The sequence below is a fragment of the Eleutherodactylus coqui genome, chromosome 6, assembly GCF_035609145.1.
Source record: "Eleutherodactylus coqui strain aEleCoq1 chromosome 6, aEleCoq1.hap1, whole genome shotgun sequence".
In the NCBI taxonomy this organism is placed as follows: Eukaryota; Metazoa; Chordata; class Amphibia; order Anura; family Eleutherodactylidae; genus Eleutherodactylus; species Eleutherodactylus coqui.
In genome coordinates this window covers 72018817-72037691 of record NC_089842.1, presented here as the reverse complement: position 1 = coordinate 72037691, position 18875 = coordinate 72018817, and the positions used below count along the sequence as shown (strand labels likewise).

Genomic DNA, 18875 nt, shown 5'->3' with positions numbered 1-18875 from the left:
CACGGAAACCCTGATGCGACATAAGAAAACTGAAAGCCTACAGCTTAAGAAAAAAACAAAAAACACTGAAATCAATGTGGAAAAAAGGGGGAACATTTATTTAAGCTCTAATTCAGTTTTTCTGCTCCAAGAACAGAACAGAGGAAAGAAAGCCCTAACGGAGGTGTGAACGAGCCCCAAGATCAATAGGCAGAGGGATGGATAACAGTCAATGCTACATCCACCGGACATCGGCAAGGACTTGCTTTATCCATCCCTTTCGATATGCCCTATCAGAAACCGGCCTCTATTTAAGAAAAAAAAACCTTTTCTTCGTGAGTAAACCATTAGGCTAGGGTTACATGACTACTTCAGCTGCATGACCACAGATGGCTGTGTAGCTCTACGACCTCCTACTGTCAATGAGGTTGCAGAACAAAGCACAAGATGCAGTGATAGACCCGCAGAATGCAGAAAATCCAACTTTAGTGGATTTCTTACAATCCGCAGTTGCAGCAACTTGCAAGTCACAACGCGATCGCATTGACTTTAGCAACAGCGTGAGGTCGTAGGGCTGCACAGCGATCTTTGGTTCACTTTAATATGGGATTAAAGAGAGATATGAACTGAAAAGAGAACAGCATCACAAAATACATGAACCAACACACATCCTCTGCAATTTTGTAATAGATCTAAGATGATATACGGGTCATAAAATTTGAACAAAACAGTGGTGCTTGTAACAATAACGTAAACTAGTTATACACTGAATAACCATACAGCCATCTTACAGTATGTACACCGAACCAGCCGAATATCTCCTACCAAAGCAAAACCTATACCTGTATGATTGTTAGACCTACCGCTCATAATAGCCAACCCTAAGAACCTTTGAAAGGTCTGTCATGTTCTTCCTTTCAGAAACCGCACCACTCTTAATCATTGGTCAATGTCTAGTATGGCAGTTGAGCTCCACTCAACTAAAACGGACTGAGCTGCAATACCAGACACAACCAATGAACAAGAGTGGCGCCCCGTCTGGAGAAAAATAGTTCATCTTCCCTAATCTTATGCAACTTCCTTGGGAGTATTACTATAGAGACACTATAAATGTAGAATATCATGTCGTTTAGTCAAGCACAAAATAGTCAAACATTTTTAATATGTTTCTAGTAATAGAAGTCTGAAATGAACATTTGTTATAGTCACTAGATACTTCAGAAGGATTGTTGAGTCAGGGATCCATTCCAATTACAAGATTTGGAGTTGGGAAGGAATTTTTCCCTAAAACGAGGAAAATTGACTTCTACCTCATGGGGTTGTTGTTTTTGCCTTCTTCTGGATCAACATTGCAGGATAATAATTGTATGGACGTCTGTTTTTCTTCAGCCTTATGCATTATGTTATAAGCCAGAACGACAATAGTGCCCCTAGGTTTCACAATTAATAACTTGTCATGCTCCTGTAAGAAGTTACAAGTACCCGCCAGCACACTTGTAATTTCATGCTCCTGTGCTGAGCTGTACAAGTATCTTCGCAGATAATCCAATCCGTGACAGAGCTGCCAGAAGTAAAGGACGAGAACATGTTTTAAAACAGAAGTTATTTTGTGCTCGAGTCCATGTTAGCACAAGGGTAATGCAGAGATGACACTGGGATGTGTGTCCTGGATATACAAGGAGCACGGATCACAGGGGGCAGATAGGCAAAAACATTTGCAGTTACACATTTAGAATAAAAAATTAAAAAAGTACATACTTTTATAATACACATCATATAACAGTACTCAATAGATAGATGAATAGACACAAAAATAAGATTAAAAGGGGTTTTTCTGAGGCCTGTATCATTTATAAAAGCTATCCGAGCATACAGAATCAGCGGCCCACAAACCCACCCAAATAACGTTTTTGCTGATTTTTAAAACAAGCCATTCCCAATCCAACTACATCACTTCACGAATCCCCTAGAATCAATTACCCAACGTTCCTAGCATAAACTTCTCACTATTCGGCAAGAATCAGAATTAACCTCATTACATTTAACCTGCTCATTCCACTCAATCACACGGTCAACTATGTCCAACAAGACTCCACTCATGAGCAGGGTCCCGAAAGGACTGTACATGCCTGTAGAGTTATTAGGATAGTCTTGGCATCCATCCGGGCCATGTACGTGCCATCTCTAGTGATGTGCCATGTATTTCCCTGGCCTGAAGAGAAAACACCAGGGAAGGAATGGGATGTTAACAAAACTTCCGAATTCACCATGGGACAGGACATTGTGACTGATAGCTATTACAGAATCAGCTGAATTGTAGGTAATTTACGAAGTGTACATTAACAGGGTTGGCCACTTTAGGCTTAAATTTAAGTAGAGTATTTTTTACACTTATTTATACACTTTTATGTCAGCCTCTAATAGGCCGCCTGCAGACGGGCGGGATTTCCGTCGCTAGAAGCCCGCATAGGATTGCGTTAACAAACGCAATCCCATGCAGATGGCCGTGGTTTGGCTGCGCGAAATCTCACGCGGCAAACAAACCGCGGCATGTTCTATTTCTGTGCGAGGCTCGCAGAGCCCCGCACAGAAACGTCACTCGCCGGCTCCGGTCTGCACATGCGCCAGCTGCCGGCACATGAAAGATCCGGAGCTGTGGGGCGCGGGCGAGTACGCGCTGCTCTCTGCAGGTGCTCGGGGCGGGTCCCGCGGCGAGAATTGAACAAGATTAGAATATGCTGCAATTGTTTTTTTACTTGGACTACTCATCAGAGTGAAAAAAAAGTCCTTGTAGATACAACCATTCAAATAAATAGATTCCAGATCAGTCTGAAACTCAGACAGAAACAAGATTATTTACCGGTATTCAGTTTTCCATGAGCCCTTACCAGCACCTATGAGACAGCCCACCTCACTCTAGACATGAAACAGGAACCTCCTAGATCTCTAACTCTTATCCCAAGGTCCATGGACTATCTGAGGCACTTTTCTATTTTAATTATGTTTGAAACCAGACTTTTTTTTTTTAACCATTTCTACACGTTAACAGAGCAGTAAGGGGAAAATTACACCTATGACAGCACCTGAAAGAGTAAACTAGATAACTGGGTGGGATGGGGGGTTGCTAGTACTATTGTACTGATGGCTTATACCACAATGTATTGGACAATCCACTAATAAGAGCAATAGTGAAACTCCAAGCATTGTCTTACAGATTTGATAAGTGAAAATATTGGTACTCTACTCCTGATGCAGAAAGTAAAAAGACTGTTTAGGGATTGTTAGAAAGGGATCATTTGTCTCCCCAGCTCCAATCAGTGGCGATACTAGACATTAACCAGATTAGTACACATCTGATTGTGTTAAGTGGGGCACCACAAGACTCGGTCCTGGGCCCAGTATTGTTCAACATTTTTAGAAATGATCTGGATGAGGGAATCGAGGGAAAACTGATCAAATTTGCCGAAGACACAAAGCCAAGGGGGGATAGCTAACACTAGAGAAGAAAAAGGATTCAAAAAGATCTAGAAAAGCTTGAACAGTGGGCGGCGACTAGCAGAATCGTATTTAACAAGGAGAAATGCAAAAAGTCCTACATTTGGGGAAGAAAAATGAAAAACAGCACATACAGAATGGGAGGAATTGGACTAAGAAGCAGCATATGTGGAAAAGACTTGGCTATACTAATGGTTCACCTACTGAACATGAGTCAACAGTGTGATGCAGCAGCAAAAAAAGGCAAACACTATTCTAGGATGTAGACTCTAGATCACGTGAGGTAATTACCTCCCTCTACTCTTCCTTGGCCAGACCTCATCTGGAATACTGTGTCGGGTTATGGGCACCCCAAATTTTAAAAAAGACATTGATAAACTGGAGCAAGTGTAGAGAACAACTACCAAGATAGTGAGCGGTCTGCAAATCACGTCCTACAAGGAATTGTTAAAGGATCTGGAATGTTTAGCCTGCTAAAAAAAAAAGAGGCTTAGAGGACACTTTATAGTGTCTGCACTGTGACAACCCTTCAAAAATTTGTAGAGGGATCAGCCCTATTCTCATTTGCACAAGAATGAGACTAGGAATGGGAGACTAGAATTGGCTAAAGCGACTATTTCCTGGGAAATAAATACAGGCATATATTTGCATAAAACATTCATAACTGTTTTTCATTTAAAAAATAAATCTCTGTACATCAAGGACACTCATCCCTGATTAATATCTGCACTACACGTCTAACATGGAGCTGAGGAAGGAGTCCTGTTTCGAAACACGTTGTCTACAATAAAGGTGTGATTAAACTTCTGGCTTCAGCAGCACTTCTGCTGGCAGCGGTTCTTCTCCAAGTGTTTGCATCAGATGATCCATTCCCTTCTCCATCTGCATTCCTTGTATTATTATTATTAATCTCCTTCAGAACAAACATACTATGTTACAAGATCCGGTAGATTTTTCATCCATTGGTACTACATTGGTAATACGAATAATTCTGTTGTGGCCGAGCTTCTACTTGACATTTATTCCACAGCACAATAACTTGTATACTACAAAAAAAAATTCTTAGGAAGGAAACACTTGTAAAAGTTGCATGCTGACCTAGATGCCTTTGTAAATCTCCTTCAATTCAAAGACTCAAATTACCAACAATTGGTGGGGATGGCTAAAAAAAAAAAAAATTATCAGCATTGTTCTCTATCAAAAAAGTCATATTGCACATATGAAATGTTGTATAAGCATCAGCTTATTTATATTGTTTGTATTCGCCTAAACCAGTCTGAGGTGGAGCAGCTTATCTAGTCGTCATCAGAACTTTCCGAGCTCTCGTCTTTGGCCACTTTCCAGTTGGTCCTCCTGCTTTTCCTGGCTTCTGTTTCGGAGTCTTTTTTCGATTTTGATCTTCGCTGATGTTTCCTGCTGGATTTCTCTGTCCATCGTTCCTTATGCTCCTCTGGATCATGATCTTCAGTGCTGCTCATCTCGTTGCTGGAGGTGTCACTGTCTTGTCCGGACGATGATGGTTGCTTTTTCGAGTTCTTTTTCCGAGTCTTCTTCTTCCGCTTGGACTTCTTTGGTTTCTTTTCCACATGCTCTGAACTGTCACTTTCACTTGAGGATTCTGTACTATCCTCCTGTTCTTTTTTCCTCTTCTTCAGCTTTTTGTGTGAACGCTTCTTCTGCTTTTTCTTGTGAGTCTTTTTTGACCGCTTGCGTTTATGGGATTCCTGCTCCTTCTGCTCTTTACGCCTGGTTTTCTCTTCTCCATTGGTTGTCCTTTTGCTTCCTCTTTCCTCTGCATCACTGTAAAAAGGAAAGGTCATCAGCATCTGATTAAATAAGCCCACACCATTTAAAGCACACTTAGATACTAAGAACAGTTTCAATGCTGTAATAATATTTTAGATCGATGTCAGAGGGCGGTTGCAATGTCCTTCTCCTTGGGACTCCCTCTACGAGCCAAAAAGGAAAGTTGCTCTTATATACCGTCGTTATCCACTTGTATAACCCTAAGGGTTCTTTAATTTGCGATTGTTTATAAAGTATAATGTAATACTAGAGTATAATATTTTGACAGGAATTCTATTACGACATGCCACAGGGACATTCAGAAAGCCCCAAGCTGCCATGACACCTTGCAATCTCACCGTGGAGAAGGGTGGGGCATTCGAGACATGTCAATCCCAATCCTGATATTTGAAAAGGGAATCCCTTTTACTCGTCTGTCCCATTGGGGTACACCGTTATATCCCATGGTTTAGAGCTGTGTACCCCAGTGGACGAGACGAGAAAGAGACTTTACGGTGAGTACCAAAGTCTAGAAGAAAGTACAAGCTGTAGAATAGACCTGAACAGGTTATATTACAGACTGTCACTAGGTTCGCTCTTAAAGGGGTTGTCTCGCGGCAGCAAGTGGGGTTATACACTTCTGTATGGCCATATTAATACACTTCGTAATGTACATTGTGCATTAAATATGAGCCATACAGAAGTTATTCACTTACCTGCTCCGTTGCTGGCGTCCTCGTCTCCATGGATCCGTCTAATTTCGCTGGCTTCTTGCTTTTTTAGACACGCTTGCGCTGTGCGGTCTTCTGCCTGGTGAATTGGGCCGCTCGTGCCAGAGAGCTGGTCACTGCGTCGTCATCGTAGCTCCGCCCCGTCACGTGTGCCGATTCCAGCCAATCAGGAGGCTGGAATCGGCAATGGAACGCACAGAGCCCATGGTGCACCATGGGAGAAGACTGCAGTTCATCCCTGGGAAAGGACCGGCGGCCATCTTAGGGAGAAGATTTATATAACTCCATATTTCGTCGGATCGGTGAGTAGCAAGCGGTTTAAAAACCGCTTTAAATTGCTATTTTATGCCGGGGGGGGGGGGGGGGGGTGACTGGGAATGGTGTAATGTAAAATTTTGATGTTTACCGCGAGACAACCCCTTTAAGGGCCATTTACACATAACGATTGCCACGCAAAATACGTTAAAATGAAAAAAAAAATGTGCCATAATCGTTTCGACTTAATGCCATCAGTCGTTTACTTTTCGTTTGTCGCTCAGTTTCAACCAGAATAAAAATCATCGCTGGCTCGCTCACTTCTCGCTGTGTCTAAACGCTCCTCGCTCAGTGTGTCACATGGAATACGAAGTGCTGAGCGAACAGTGAGCAATGGTCTGCCTGTCTAAACATTGTGCATGAGCGCAAACAACTAGCGGTGATGTCACCCATCGTGGGCTTGTTTAGACCAGTGTTCCCCAACTCCAGTCCTCAGGCACCCCAACAGGTCGTGTTTTCAGGATTCCCTCAGTATTGCACAGGTGATGTAATTATTGTCGGTGCCTCAGACATTGCCACAGGTGTTCTTACTATAGGATATTCTGAAAACATGACCTGTTGGTGGTCCCTGAGGACTGGAGTTGGGGACCCCTGGTTTAGACGACAGTCGTCCTGCGTAAATTAAGCATTCGACTATAAGGGAACATGATGCATTATCCTGCAAATTCCGTAATATGCAATTCACACATATAATAGTATAATGCAACATGAGTGACAAAGGAGTGGGGGTAGGCTGTGCCTTATAGGAAGTGCAACAGAGAATATTATGTTTAGTGCTATTCTCCTTCGTACTGACTGACAGAGATCTAAGTCCTACTGTGTTTCATCACACATACCTGTCTGTGTCAAATTCGTCAGGGTAGAGCTCCTTATAACCACTATGTCCCCACCTGGAAAACATACAAATGCAAAAGCTTTATGCAACTGTATTAAATGATTTACCAATGAAGAACAATAAGTGACTCTCGGATGGATATTGCCTGTAATGAGCAATGACTGATGATATAACAAGTCTACCTGCACTTGTCAGTTTTACATTTATTACATGCCACAGTTCATATATTGGCGTAAAAAGACTTAGACCATTTATTCTAAAAATATATTTCTTCATATTATTCAAAGAAGAAACAAAATTGCAAGTTATCTCCTATCCACAGGATAGGGAATAACTTGCTGATCAATGGGCGTCTCATCGTCCCCCTCACTGCAGGCTTACTGCACCTCTCGCAGTGAGGAGGAGATTGAATGCAAAGGCACTGTCACTCCATTCATTTTCAGTGGGACTGTGGAGCTAGCAAACTTACTGTTAGGTATTTCCATCGGCCCCTCTGAAATGAATGGTACAGCAAACATGCATGTGTGGCCAACACTGCATTCTGTGTGATGTGACAAAGAGTGGGAAAAACAGGACCCCTGTTCTCAGGATTAGTGGAGGTGTTAGTAGTGAAACCCCCACTGATCAGCAAGTTATCCCCCATCCTGTGGATAGCAGATAACTTGTTATTCTGCTACAGCCCCTTTAAAACCATGCACAGTGTAAAGGGGTTTTCCAGGTCTTTACTACTGATTGTCAGAGGTCCACCACTCAGAATCCCCACCGATCAGCTGTTCTCTGTGCCGCTGTCAGTGTGGACAGAGCAGGAAGCAGACAGCTTAGTCCAAACTGCAGCCCAGGTTACATCAACTGAACACAATGGGAACAGTGCCTGCAATAGCAACCCAGGCTGCTGCAAAGTGGACAGAGCTGTCAACTTCCCGCTCTTACTAATGACAACGGCTCAGCAAACAGCTCATCGGCAGGGATCCCAAGTAGAAGGCCCCCCGCTGCTCAACTATTGATGACCTATCCTGACTAAAGGACATTAAATAGTTAAATCCTGGAAAACCCTTTAAACGACTGTGAACAAATAAAGACATTTTGATTGCATACGAATTGGCCTCCTTTAAAATATCTATCTTTGGTGCTCATAGCAAGCGATCAGGAGAAATCATTCAGATTTCACTTTTGCCCAGAACATTTAAAGAAAAAAAAGCTGACCTCTGATTTTTACTATAAGATGTTAGCTTTTCTGTTAAATTACAAACCTAAACTGTTCGTAACGTCATTAATTCTAGATACTTCCCCCTGAAAAATTCACAAATGCTGCCAGGCGATGCAGCATCAGTCATGACTGCTTGTCTGCCAATGCAACTGTATGATGCCAGGTGGACAGAGATAGGGCATCGCACAGCCGCCTCGGCAAGCAGACTGCACCGTCTGAAGCTGCGTCTCCCATTGTTGATAGCGGATTTTGCCATGAGATTCATCTAGTGTTATTGAGAGTGGGACTTAAAAGTCAGTTCTATTTTATACATTCCCATGCTGCCACCTGCAGGATGACAAAGGTAAAACACTCACCTGTCAGCAATGCTGGACTCGCACTCATAGTACTTCTTGTTCAGGGCGCGAACACTCAGCGCATTTGATCTCAGAGCCGTTTCTGCCGCGGGTTCCTTTTTTGGACCTTCTTGACTTCCTTCGGCATCAAAGCCATCAGATCTCATCCGGCTCCTAAGATTAAATATTGATTTGAGACACTAGTAACTCCACCTGATGCACATATAGAATAAATGCGAGTCCCATGCACAACTGGGTTTTAACTCCGTGCTTCACGCTTTCCAGCAAACTGCCAACTTGATACAATAGAAAAGAGCTGGAGGTAGCCATCAAAATGCCTGCTTTTACTCATCTCACGCTTTACAAAGAGAAACGTTTTGGGAATACCGGCCCTTCTCCAAGCCACAAAATAAGACAAGTGCAGCAAGGGGAGAAAGACATCTCAAAGGGAGGTTTCACAGGATTTTTAAGGTAAAAAAAAAAACACCTGTTTTGCGCATTTTTGGCAAAAAAAATATCACAGCCCACGTCAATAGGGAGTTGTGAATTGCACTACAGGCATTTTTTTATGTGGCACTTTTTGGGTCCATTTTTTCTTCTTTTTTTCCCTTAAAAACATCACATGTTCTAGCTGGTCTAATTATTCAGCATTTTCCCATAGATTTCTCTAGAGGTAAAAATTAATCTACCTGGAAAAAAACGCCTGTCCAAAACATGTAATAAAAACTAAAAAAACACCAAAAATGAGGGAAGAAAAAGGCTTGCTATAAAAGCATGAATTTCATAGTGTTTTTCACGAGTCCAAAAAGCCTGCAACAACAAAATTGCGTATGGGAAAGAAGCTGAATACGGCATCCATTCCAGCACGGAATAGGTCTCTTCTATCGCAGGCGCGTCAGAATCATTTTCACCAAAGCCTTATAGTCGCCTTCAGATGGCTGATTGTAATTGTATGTTAAGGGCTCGTTCACATGAGCAGATTATGCGCACATTGATTGTGAGCGTAATACGCAGTGAATAGAACCCTTTGATTTCAATGAGTTTGGCATGAATAGTTTGACTGTGGTACAGGGGGGTAGGTTGCCTACCTGCTGTCATGAAACTCCTCTGGATACAGCTCCTTATACCCATTGTGATCCCACCTGTACAGGAGAGAGGGGCACAGTTACATTGTGTTCAGACAGTTGCAGCATAACTTCATGGAGATCTCCAGACTAAAGCTGCAAAGGAAAAGCTTCTAAACTCACAGAAAAGAAATTGTAACAGCACAATGACAATTTGAAAAAGTACAATACATTACAATAAAACCACAAGTACATAAAAAAGGTAAAAAAAAAAAAAGCTGAGACCGGCAGAAATTAAGGAGAATCTGTTCTAATAATACTACGTTTTTGCTTTGCCACTTCAAAGTAACCCAAAGTAAGTTCAAAGTAACAGAGTGATCATCTCATCACAAATCCAACTACTAAAATCAAAAAATCTCCAGTAGAAACCAAGGTCACCTTTGGAACCATTGGTATTGTTCCAAATCATCAGAAATAATGCAATTTTGCAAATTTTTAATCGTTTTGGGGGCGGAGCCAAGCAGGGATGTGAGCTGATGCCAGAAAGCAGGGATGTGAGCTGATGCCAGAGTTTAACCTGCTAAACTCCTGCAAACCATCCTGTAACCAAGAATACCTGGCTATCTTACCGCTGCAGTGACCCCTCCTGTAGCCTGAACACTCTGGAGACCGTCCTGGCACTCCAGACAGCCATGACTTGCCACAAAGAGGAGAAGAGGAGCGGGAAAACAAGTGGCCAGCATATCCAAGATGGCGCCGCCCCCACGCGCAGAGCGGGAGCAGACGTCGAGAGGAGACCAGACACCGCGCTCAGAGTGGAGCAGAGAGATGGCTGCAAGACCAGCAAAGTATATGAGGGATGACCTATCGGAGGACGGGAGTATACTGTGCTAACTCCTGAATTTCAGGCAACGGCGAATAATATTGTACAAAGAAACAAAGGAAAGTAATTTTTTTTTTTTTATTTCTTCCTATATGGCAACAGGAAAACAAAGGACTCTATAAAATATGCTGGGACAGTACAAGAGAGACTTATGGAAAACATTCACTTGGGGGTTTTGTTTTTGTTTTTCTTCTTCTTTGTATTGTGTGTTAAAAGTGTCTTCAGACGCAAAGAAATGTATCTAATAAAAAAGATTTGAAGTAAAAAAAAAAAAAAATGTATATATCCTAACGTTTTGTGTCTACAACCCCTATGCAGACCTATAGGTCTCCATGGTTACAGGCTCCAAACAAGCCTTGTGTAGTCCGATTTCGCAATCACAGTTTTTAGCCATTCTCTGCTTCTTGCTACCATGTACATTTGATAGCTAGAAGGTGGATTATTTGGCGTCTGCAGCTATGGAGACACACACTGTAGGTCAGCATAGACAATGTATACACAAAACAGTAGGAAGCTTATCAAGACTATTTGCAAAGTTGTTTTTTTGTTTTGCATTCAAGAAATAAAATTTGGTGGATATGGTCTTCAAAAAACTATCGGGGAGATTTATGGAACTATTTAAAAAGAAAAACTTGGTTGCCCATAGCAACAAATCACAGCAAAGTTTTAATCCCTTATTCTGCACTTTAAATATAAAAGCTGTTCTGTGATTGGTTGCTATGGGTAAAAAAAATACATTTTTTACTCACCGTAGAATCACTTTCTCGTCTCTTTCATTGGGGGACACGGCTTTGACTGTGGGTATAGCTACTGCCGTTAGGAGGCAGACACGAAGCAAAAATGTGTTAAACTCCTGCTACTAGCTAAATGCACCCTCCCTCCCCCCCCCCCCCTCGGCCCATGTCAAGATTTTCACTGCTTCTACCATGACCTTCATGCTGCGGGTCCCGCCTTGATTATTATGTACACAACGACCATTAAAATATCAGTCTTGGGTTGCATCTGAATTCACAAAAAATGCAAACCAATAAGGTCCCTGCTCCTCCCTGGCATTTCTGCAAGGCAGAAGAGCATAGCTGTCTACACTATACTACCTGATACAAATGCTGGATAGGATCAGGAACCTGATCAAAAGGAGACCTAATGTTATCAGTTGGCCCTCCAGAAGTGTGTACTGATCACGGTAGGGCTGCTTTCACACTGGCAGGATTCGCTGCAGAAGTCGTGTGGTGGTGGGGGTAAAAAAATCCTCTTCACACGGTACTGAGAATTTCTACAACAAATTTGCAACTTTTTTTTTCTTTTTTTTTACAAAATGCTGCAGATTTTCATTCCGCAGCCTTCGGGTGGTCATTTATGTCCTGGGCACGCAGGTTTGTAAGGGAGTGGTTTCCTGGGGAAATCAGTTTAGTGAATTAGCATGATTAGTGGGGATTTAGGGCGGTGGACTTCTGCTGATCTACTATTAAAGACCAATCCTGCGGATCGACCATCAGTAATTAACAACTGGACAACCCCTTTAATGCTGAAGACAGCTGTAGTTTTGAGTATCTATGACTTACCTGTTAAGATCAGGTGACGCACGCCTCCGCTTTGTCCCACAAGCTTCCGTTTGCTTCTCTAGTTCCCTAATCTTCCACATTTCAGTTTCTTCTTGGATCTGTCCAAGCATAAAAGTGGATTTAAAACATGTTTTTAGGATATAGGATCTTGTAATTTGCTAGGATCTGAAATGGAGGGTAAGCACTTGGGAGAATAGCAAGCTGGGGAAAATAATAACAGGGCGGAAGTGTGCCTGCATCTGGAAATTGGAAGGCAGCATTCCTGCAAGTCAATGTTAGACTCTTTATACAGGCCTTTACAACAATGTTATAAAGAGTCTAACATTGACTTGCAGGAATGATGCCTTCCAAGAGGTATTGTTCAATCTAGCTTATTTGCATTTTTCCCAGAGGAGCATAGATGGCCTTTTAAAAGGTGCGTTTACACACACAGATGATCGCTCAAAATTCGTCAGACACTGACAGTTTTGAGCAATCATTTTGCATTAGCTACTAATGGGCAAATCAGCCCTTTAGTGCTTCAGTGCATGTATTTAGAAAACAGTGGGTGGTCTGTTCTCTAAATACATCATTATTGTTCTCCAGCGGGACAGCAGCTTTAAAGAATGTTATCAGCGTGCGGTCCCTCTTATCAGGGATGAGGATTTCATGTTGACCGGAAGTCAGCGATGGACGAAAAGCGCACACATTTACACACAACGATTATCACTCAAAAGCCATCTTTTGAATGATAATCATTGTGTGTAAAAGGACCTTAAAGGGGTTTTGTCATTTAAAAAAAAAAGAAAATCTATACTTACCTATTTCTTCCCTGTCAGTTTCCTTAGCACATCTTCTCCTAGCTGAGCTTTTCCAGTGTCCTGGGTCACCACACCACACGCTGGGCCCAGTTTGTTATGAAGGCTGCACTCCCCAAATTCCTTCCTGCTGGTCAGTGAAGGTCACATCCCTGTGCTGTAGCTTCACTGCCCCGGAAGAAATTGTAATCTATTTCGGAGTCAGCTCGCATGAGCAATTTCTGAAGAAGATAGGTAGTCCCCCTGCTGTCCTGTGAGCTGTGACGTAACGTACATTGGTTGGCAGGCAGAAGACTGCCAACCAGATGTACATAACCTCACACGAAGGAGAAGAATCAGGCAGCTGGAGGTGAAGTGACCCACTGGACTGCAGGGGACAGGTGAAGATAGGGGAGGTGAAGATCTGGTGAGTAGACTGACGGGGGAGGAATAGATAAGTATAGAATTTTTCTTTTTTAGTGACAGAACCACTTTAAAGGGGTTGTCTCGCGAAAGCAAGTGGGGTTAAGCACTTCTGTATGGCCATATTAATGCACTTTGTAATATACATCGTGCATTAAATATGAGCCATACAGAAGTTATTCACTTACCTGCTCCGTTACTAGCGTCCCCGTCGCCATGGTGCCGTCTAATTTCAGCGTCTAATCTCCCGATTAGACGCGCTTGCGCAGAAGGGTCTTTTCCCTTCGGCTCGGTCCGGCAGCAGCGGTGTTCTGGCTCCGCCCCCTTCTACGCGTCACCGCGTAGCTCCGCCCCATCACGTGTGCCGATTCCAGCCAATCAGGAGGCTGGAATCGGCACACGTGACGGGGCGGAGCTACGCGATGACACGTAGAAGGGGCGAAGCCAAAACGCCGCTGCTGTCGGACCGACCCGAAGGCAGAAGACCCTTCTGCGCAAGCGCGTCTAATCGGGCGATTAGACGCTGAAGTTAGACGGAGCCATGGAGACGGGGACGCCAGCGCAGGGAAGGTAAGTGAATAACTTCTGTATGGCTCATATTTAATGCACGATGTATATTACAAAGTGCATTAATATGGCCATACAGAAGTGCTTAACCCCACTTGCTTTCGCGAGACAACCCCTTTTAAGTCTCCTCACTCACCTTCTAGGTGCTCTCCTTAAGGAGAAATAATACCCTTTCTGATCTGCATCTGGAAAGTGACAGATATACAGATGCACAAAGGAGAGAGGGAGCATCAAGGAGACATACAAAATATGTATAAAAATTTATAGCGCTTTCTAATAGCGCATGTATATGCTAAAGGCACATGTACAGAGCCAGTCCAGTGCCATATAGAGTCCCTCTGATATTGCATTACAGTCCCATAGGCCTTTGAGAAAATATCTATATAATGCAGAATGCAACTGGGCACCACACAATTTTTTCCTATGCACTTTGTCGGAATCCGTGAAGGAAAAAAAATGCTATGATGTCAGAGGTACAGTATGGGCCTATAGCGATCTATTACATGTTCATGTAATACAGGTCTGTAATACTGCCATGTGCATGAGCTCCATTCCTGACCACAGCAGGCTTCATATTTTACTAACTAAGGGTCCTCTCATACATGGACGTGGCAAAGCGCCGCGATTTTACTTTTGTTTTCGGCCGCAGCATGTTTTAGCGCACCCCATCATTGTGATGGGAGATGAGGTGCACTAAATGTCGAAGAACAGAGCAGACGGCGCTGGAAAGTGCCGTCCAGCGCTGCGGTCGAACGCACGTCTGCAAGGCCCCATTGAAATCAATGGAAGTGTTATACCGCGGCATTCAAAATGCCGTGTTAATCGCTGTAGAAAGCTCCTGTGTGAGAGGCCTTACCCGTTTCAGAGGAAGCAACACGTAGAATTACCTATTAAACAACTGTGCAGAACAGAGTAACAAATTGTTGGGCTTACTAACCTTGTTATGTGCATCAGTGTGCCGAATAACATTTCTTAGCAGAACTTTTCCAAGTGGAACCCGGGACATCTTACCATCTACAAAACATAAAGTGGAATTAGTGTTGTTGCATTCACTCGGCGGCTAATCACTTAGAGTAAAAGGGTTGTCATTAGATCTCATCATCACGCAATCTTACAAGGTCATGAAACCCACACCCTCGGTCATAATTTCGTTAGGAGCCTTTGTCCGGAGTTTTTCTTCATGAGTGCCGGAAATAATTAAGTGTGTGAGATTGATGATGGAAACCATGGCGGAAGCCTAAGAGAACTCATTATAGACAATAGGTTCTGTCAGGCCAATTGTATCCATTATCTGACGGGTCTGGCATGCTGTTATTTTAGTCTTTCTGTTCCATAAAGGGAAGACTGTGCCTTCTGTAAATTGGTGTATTCATAGATCAGAGGATGGATAATCATCATCTAGTCTGATGAAGACTGATCAGGAAGAAGCTGTGTGTTAGTTCTACAGGCCTATAGGTTGCCTTTTAAGTAGTGCCCATGTTAGGAGTCTCATCATAGAAAACCATACTATCCTAACTTATCTGTTGCCTCTGAATACCCCCAACCACATACTCCATTTATACTAGGAGGTTCTGATGCAGATGTGCAACCGGCCTGAGACATATTAGATTCAGATTATGGTTATACCCCCTACCACAAACTAAAGTTGTGCCGCCATCACATAAACTGAAACTATGAGTGTCAGCTCTTACCCTACACCCTGCCACATAGAGCCGCACACAGTTGCTTCGTGTAAAGTTGCCCGTTAGATAGTCGCTTAGAAAAGTCACTGAAACACACAAGTAATTTCAAGGCTGTACACAGAGCGACCATCGCTCGTTAGTAGTTCGCCGAGATAGCATTCTTAGATTGGACCTCCATGCAAATTTGTTTGCAAGTTGCTCAAATATAAATGACCGCAACTTTACACACAAGACGACTTCTAGAACTGAAAATAAATGACTAGTGAGAGAATTACCGCTCGTCACCCTGTTGGTGGCCGTGTTTGCACAGAAGAATGTTCATTTGTGTTCACTCTTTCCAGAATGAGTTGGATGATAATCATACGGTGTAAAGCCACCCATATGCATTTGCCATACACCAGAGTGCTGTACACTTTATGTCCCCCCTGCCCTATATCAGTCATATGTGTATGCCTCTCGTCATATAACAGAGTCGTGCACGTAGGTGTCGGCCATATAAGGCTAGGTTCACACCACGATGTTATGCTACTGTTGTGGCATACGTCACCAGCAAGAGAAAAGTGGATGGAGCCCACTGATTATGTTTATGTGCATGAGGCCTCCCGGCCGAGGACCCCAGGGGGAAAGGAAGGCTCAGGCCAAGGACCCCGGGGGGAAGGAGAGCTCGGGCCGAGGACCCCGGGGGGAAAGGAAGGAGAGCTCGGGCCGAGGACCCCGGGGGGGGGAAGGAAGAGCTCGGGCCGAGGACCCCGGGGGGGGGGAAGGAAGAGCTCGGGCCGAGGACCCCGGGGGGGGGGGGAAGGAAGAGCTCGGGCCGAGGACCCCGGGGGGGGGGGGAAGGAAGAGCTCGGGCCGAGGACCCCGGGGGGGGGGGGGGGAGGAAGAGCTCGGGCCGAGGACCCCGGGGGGGGGGTGGGGGGTGGGGAGGAAGAGCTCGGGCCGAGGACCCCGGGGGGGAAGGAAGAGCTCGGGCCGAGGACCCCGGGGGGGAAGGAAGAGCTCGGGCCGAGGACCCCGGGGGGGAAGGAAGAGCTCGGGCCGAGGACCCCGGGGGGGGGGGGGGGGGGGGGGAAGGAAGAGCTCGGGCCGAGGACCCCGGGGGGGGGAAGGAAGAGCTCGGGCCGAGGACCCCGGGGGGGGGAAGGAAGAGCTCGGGCCGAGGACCCCGGGGGGGGGGAGGAAGAGCTCGGGCCGAGGACCCCGGGGGGGGGGGGGTGGGGGGTGGGGAGGAAGAGCTCGGGCCGAGGACCCCGGGGGGGGGGGGGGGAAGGAAGAGCTCGGGCCGAGGACCCCGGGGGGGGGGGGGGGGGGGGGAGGAGCTCGGGCCGAGGACCCCGGGGGGGGGGGGGAGGAAGAGCTCGGGCCGAGGACCCCGGGGGGGGGGGGGGGGAGGAAGAGCTCGGGCCGAGGACCCCGGGGGGAAAGGAAGGAGAGCTCGGGCCGAGGACCCCGGGGGGGGGAAGGAAGAGCTCGGGCCGAGGACCCCGGGGGGGGGAAGGAAGAGCTCGGGCCGAGGACCCCGGGGGGGGGGAAGGAAGAGCTCGGGCCGAGGACCCCGGGGGGGGGGGGGGGGGGGAGGAAGAGCTCGGGCCGAGGACCCCGGGGGGGGGGGGGGGGGGGGGGGAGGAAGAGCTCGGGCCGAGGACCCCGGGGGGGGGGGGAGGAAGAGCTCGGGCCGAGGACCCCGGGGGGGGGGGGAAGGAGAGCTTGGGCCGAGGACCCCGGGGGGTCCAGCTGGAGCAATATATGATCTCCTCGTAGTAAAAGCATTCACACCCCTTCAATCGCTGCTGGTCCAATGCTCATTTGCATGACAGCTATTCCCCGACCGCCATCAAACACGGACGCACACAGTTCGGACAACCACGATAAGTTCTCAGTGGGAAGAAAGCTATGGCCAGAGGCGAATCTTCCCCGAGAACAGCAGGATTGGACGTCTACAATTCAACATGACCAATAAAAGGCGTTCGCACTCAGCGACTTTGCTACGTTTTTTAACATTAGCAGCAGTAAAAAAAAAAAAAAGTGCGCTTTTTTTAAATGTTTTTTTTCTTCTTTTAGCTGCAGTTCATAAACGTAGCAAAAATTACTGAGTGTGAACGCAGCCTTAGGAGCGAGTCAGGAGGCTCCATGCGCATAAGGTGGCTTTCACATCTGCGGCAGAGGTTCTGGTTTCCTGCTCTGTTCGGGGAGCAGAAATGGGGAATCCCCTGGCCGAGGGGATGCCTCTTATGACGGAACCAAACGGACCCCATTGACTATAATGGTGTCCATTCGATTTCCACTCAGCTGTACAGCTGCACGGCATTTTGCTGGAAGAAGTGCAGCACGCAGCGCTATGTCTTCCAGTATTTGGTGCTGGATCCACGATGGTTCCAGCGCCGATGCGTTCAGTTGACCTCCAGCTGCTCCCACACAGCCCACTTTTTAGAGGGTTTTGCGCGGCAATTAAAACTCCGCCGTAAACGCTGTAAGATACTCTCATTAATTTTTACAGGGCCTCGCAGACTAGCGTTCGAAACGCCATGATATTCTACGCTGTTTGCTCTACATTTTAACGCATCTCATCACCCATCACAATAATGGGGTTCAAAGAAGCCCCACAAAATCGCAGTAACAGTTTCGAACGCAGCGTTTTGTGTGGGCACGTGTGAGAGCGGCCTCAATCTTGCGTGTAAAGGGGTCACGTGTGCCGCAACGGCCCCGACCGCATGCTAGAGCGATACACGTATGTCACTGCCGCATACTAGCACGACGTACATAAGCCCCTCCCACAGTAAGGCTATACCTGCTCCTGTATACGTCATATATAATAATACATACTCCACCTATATAAGTATACATTCACTAACATATATACTGCTCCTGCTATATACATTACTACACAACATATGGGACACCTACACACATAGAACTACATGCTACATATCAGCCCCCAACATGACCCCTGCCACGTACTAAGACTGCTAATCCCTCCTGACTGGTGAGGTGTCGGGCGGACATTGTGATTACACGGTCACTTCCGCTCGGGGCTCCACGTCCTCAGAGTCATTCTCCGTTACTCCTCAGCTGTGGTCACACTACGTACATTACATTTGTGATGAGGCCACACAGGATTCCCACCTCACTGAAGAACAGAGTCGGCGCTTCCCCTTCCTCCCGGAAATAGCGCTAGTACACAGGTCTTGGGGCGGAACGTCTTGTGTGCGGCTTTGTTGTTAGGGGGAATGATTAGG

The 18875-nt window shown here is 45.6% G+C and overlaps 1 protein-coding gene across 3 annotated transcripts; it reads right to left on the bottom strand.

Moving 5' to 3' along the window:
- Positions 1 to 648: 648 nt before the first annotated feature.
- NKAPD1 (NKAP domain containing 1) lies at positions 649 to 18817 on the bottom strand. Of its 3 annotated transcripts, none has more exons than XM_066606985.1 (7): positions 18763 to 18817; positions 14895 to 14971; positions 12192 to 12289; positions 9771 to 9824; positions 8704 to 8856; positions 7142 to 7195; positions 649 to 5274 (listed from the first exon to the last, which is right to left on the bottom strand). In XM_066606985.1, the coding sequence occupies exons 2-7, from the start codon at positions 14961 to 14963 to the stop codon at positions 4770 to 4772; spliced, it is 933 nt and encodes a 310-aa protein (XP_066463082.1). In that variant the 5' UTR covers positions 14964 to 14971; positions 18763 to 18817; the 3' UTR covers positions 649 to 4769. The 3 variants fall into 3 exon arrangements, with proteins under 3 accessions (XP_066463082.1, XP_066463080.1, XP_066463079.1); XM_066606983.1 differs by having other exon boundaries at positions 18728 to 18801; XM_066606982.1 differs by having other exon boundaries at positions 18598 to 18795.
- Between the last annotated feature and the right edge of the window lie 58 nt (positions 18818 to 18875).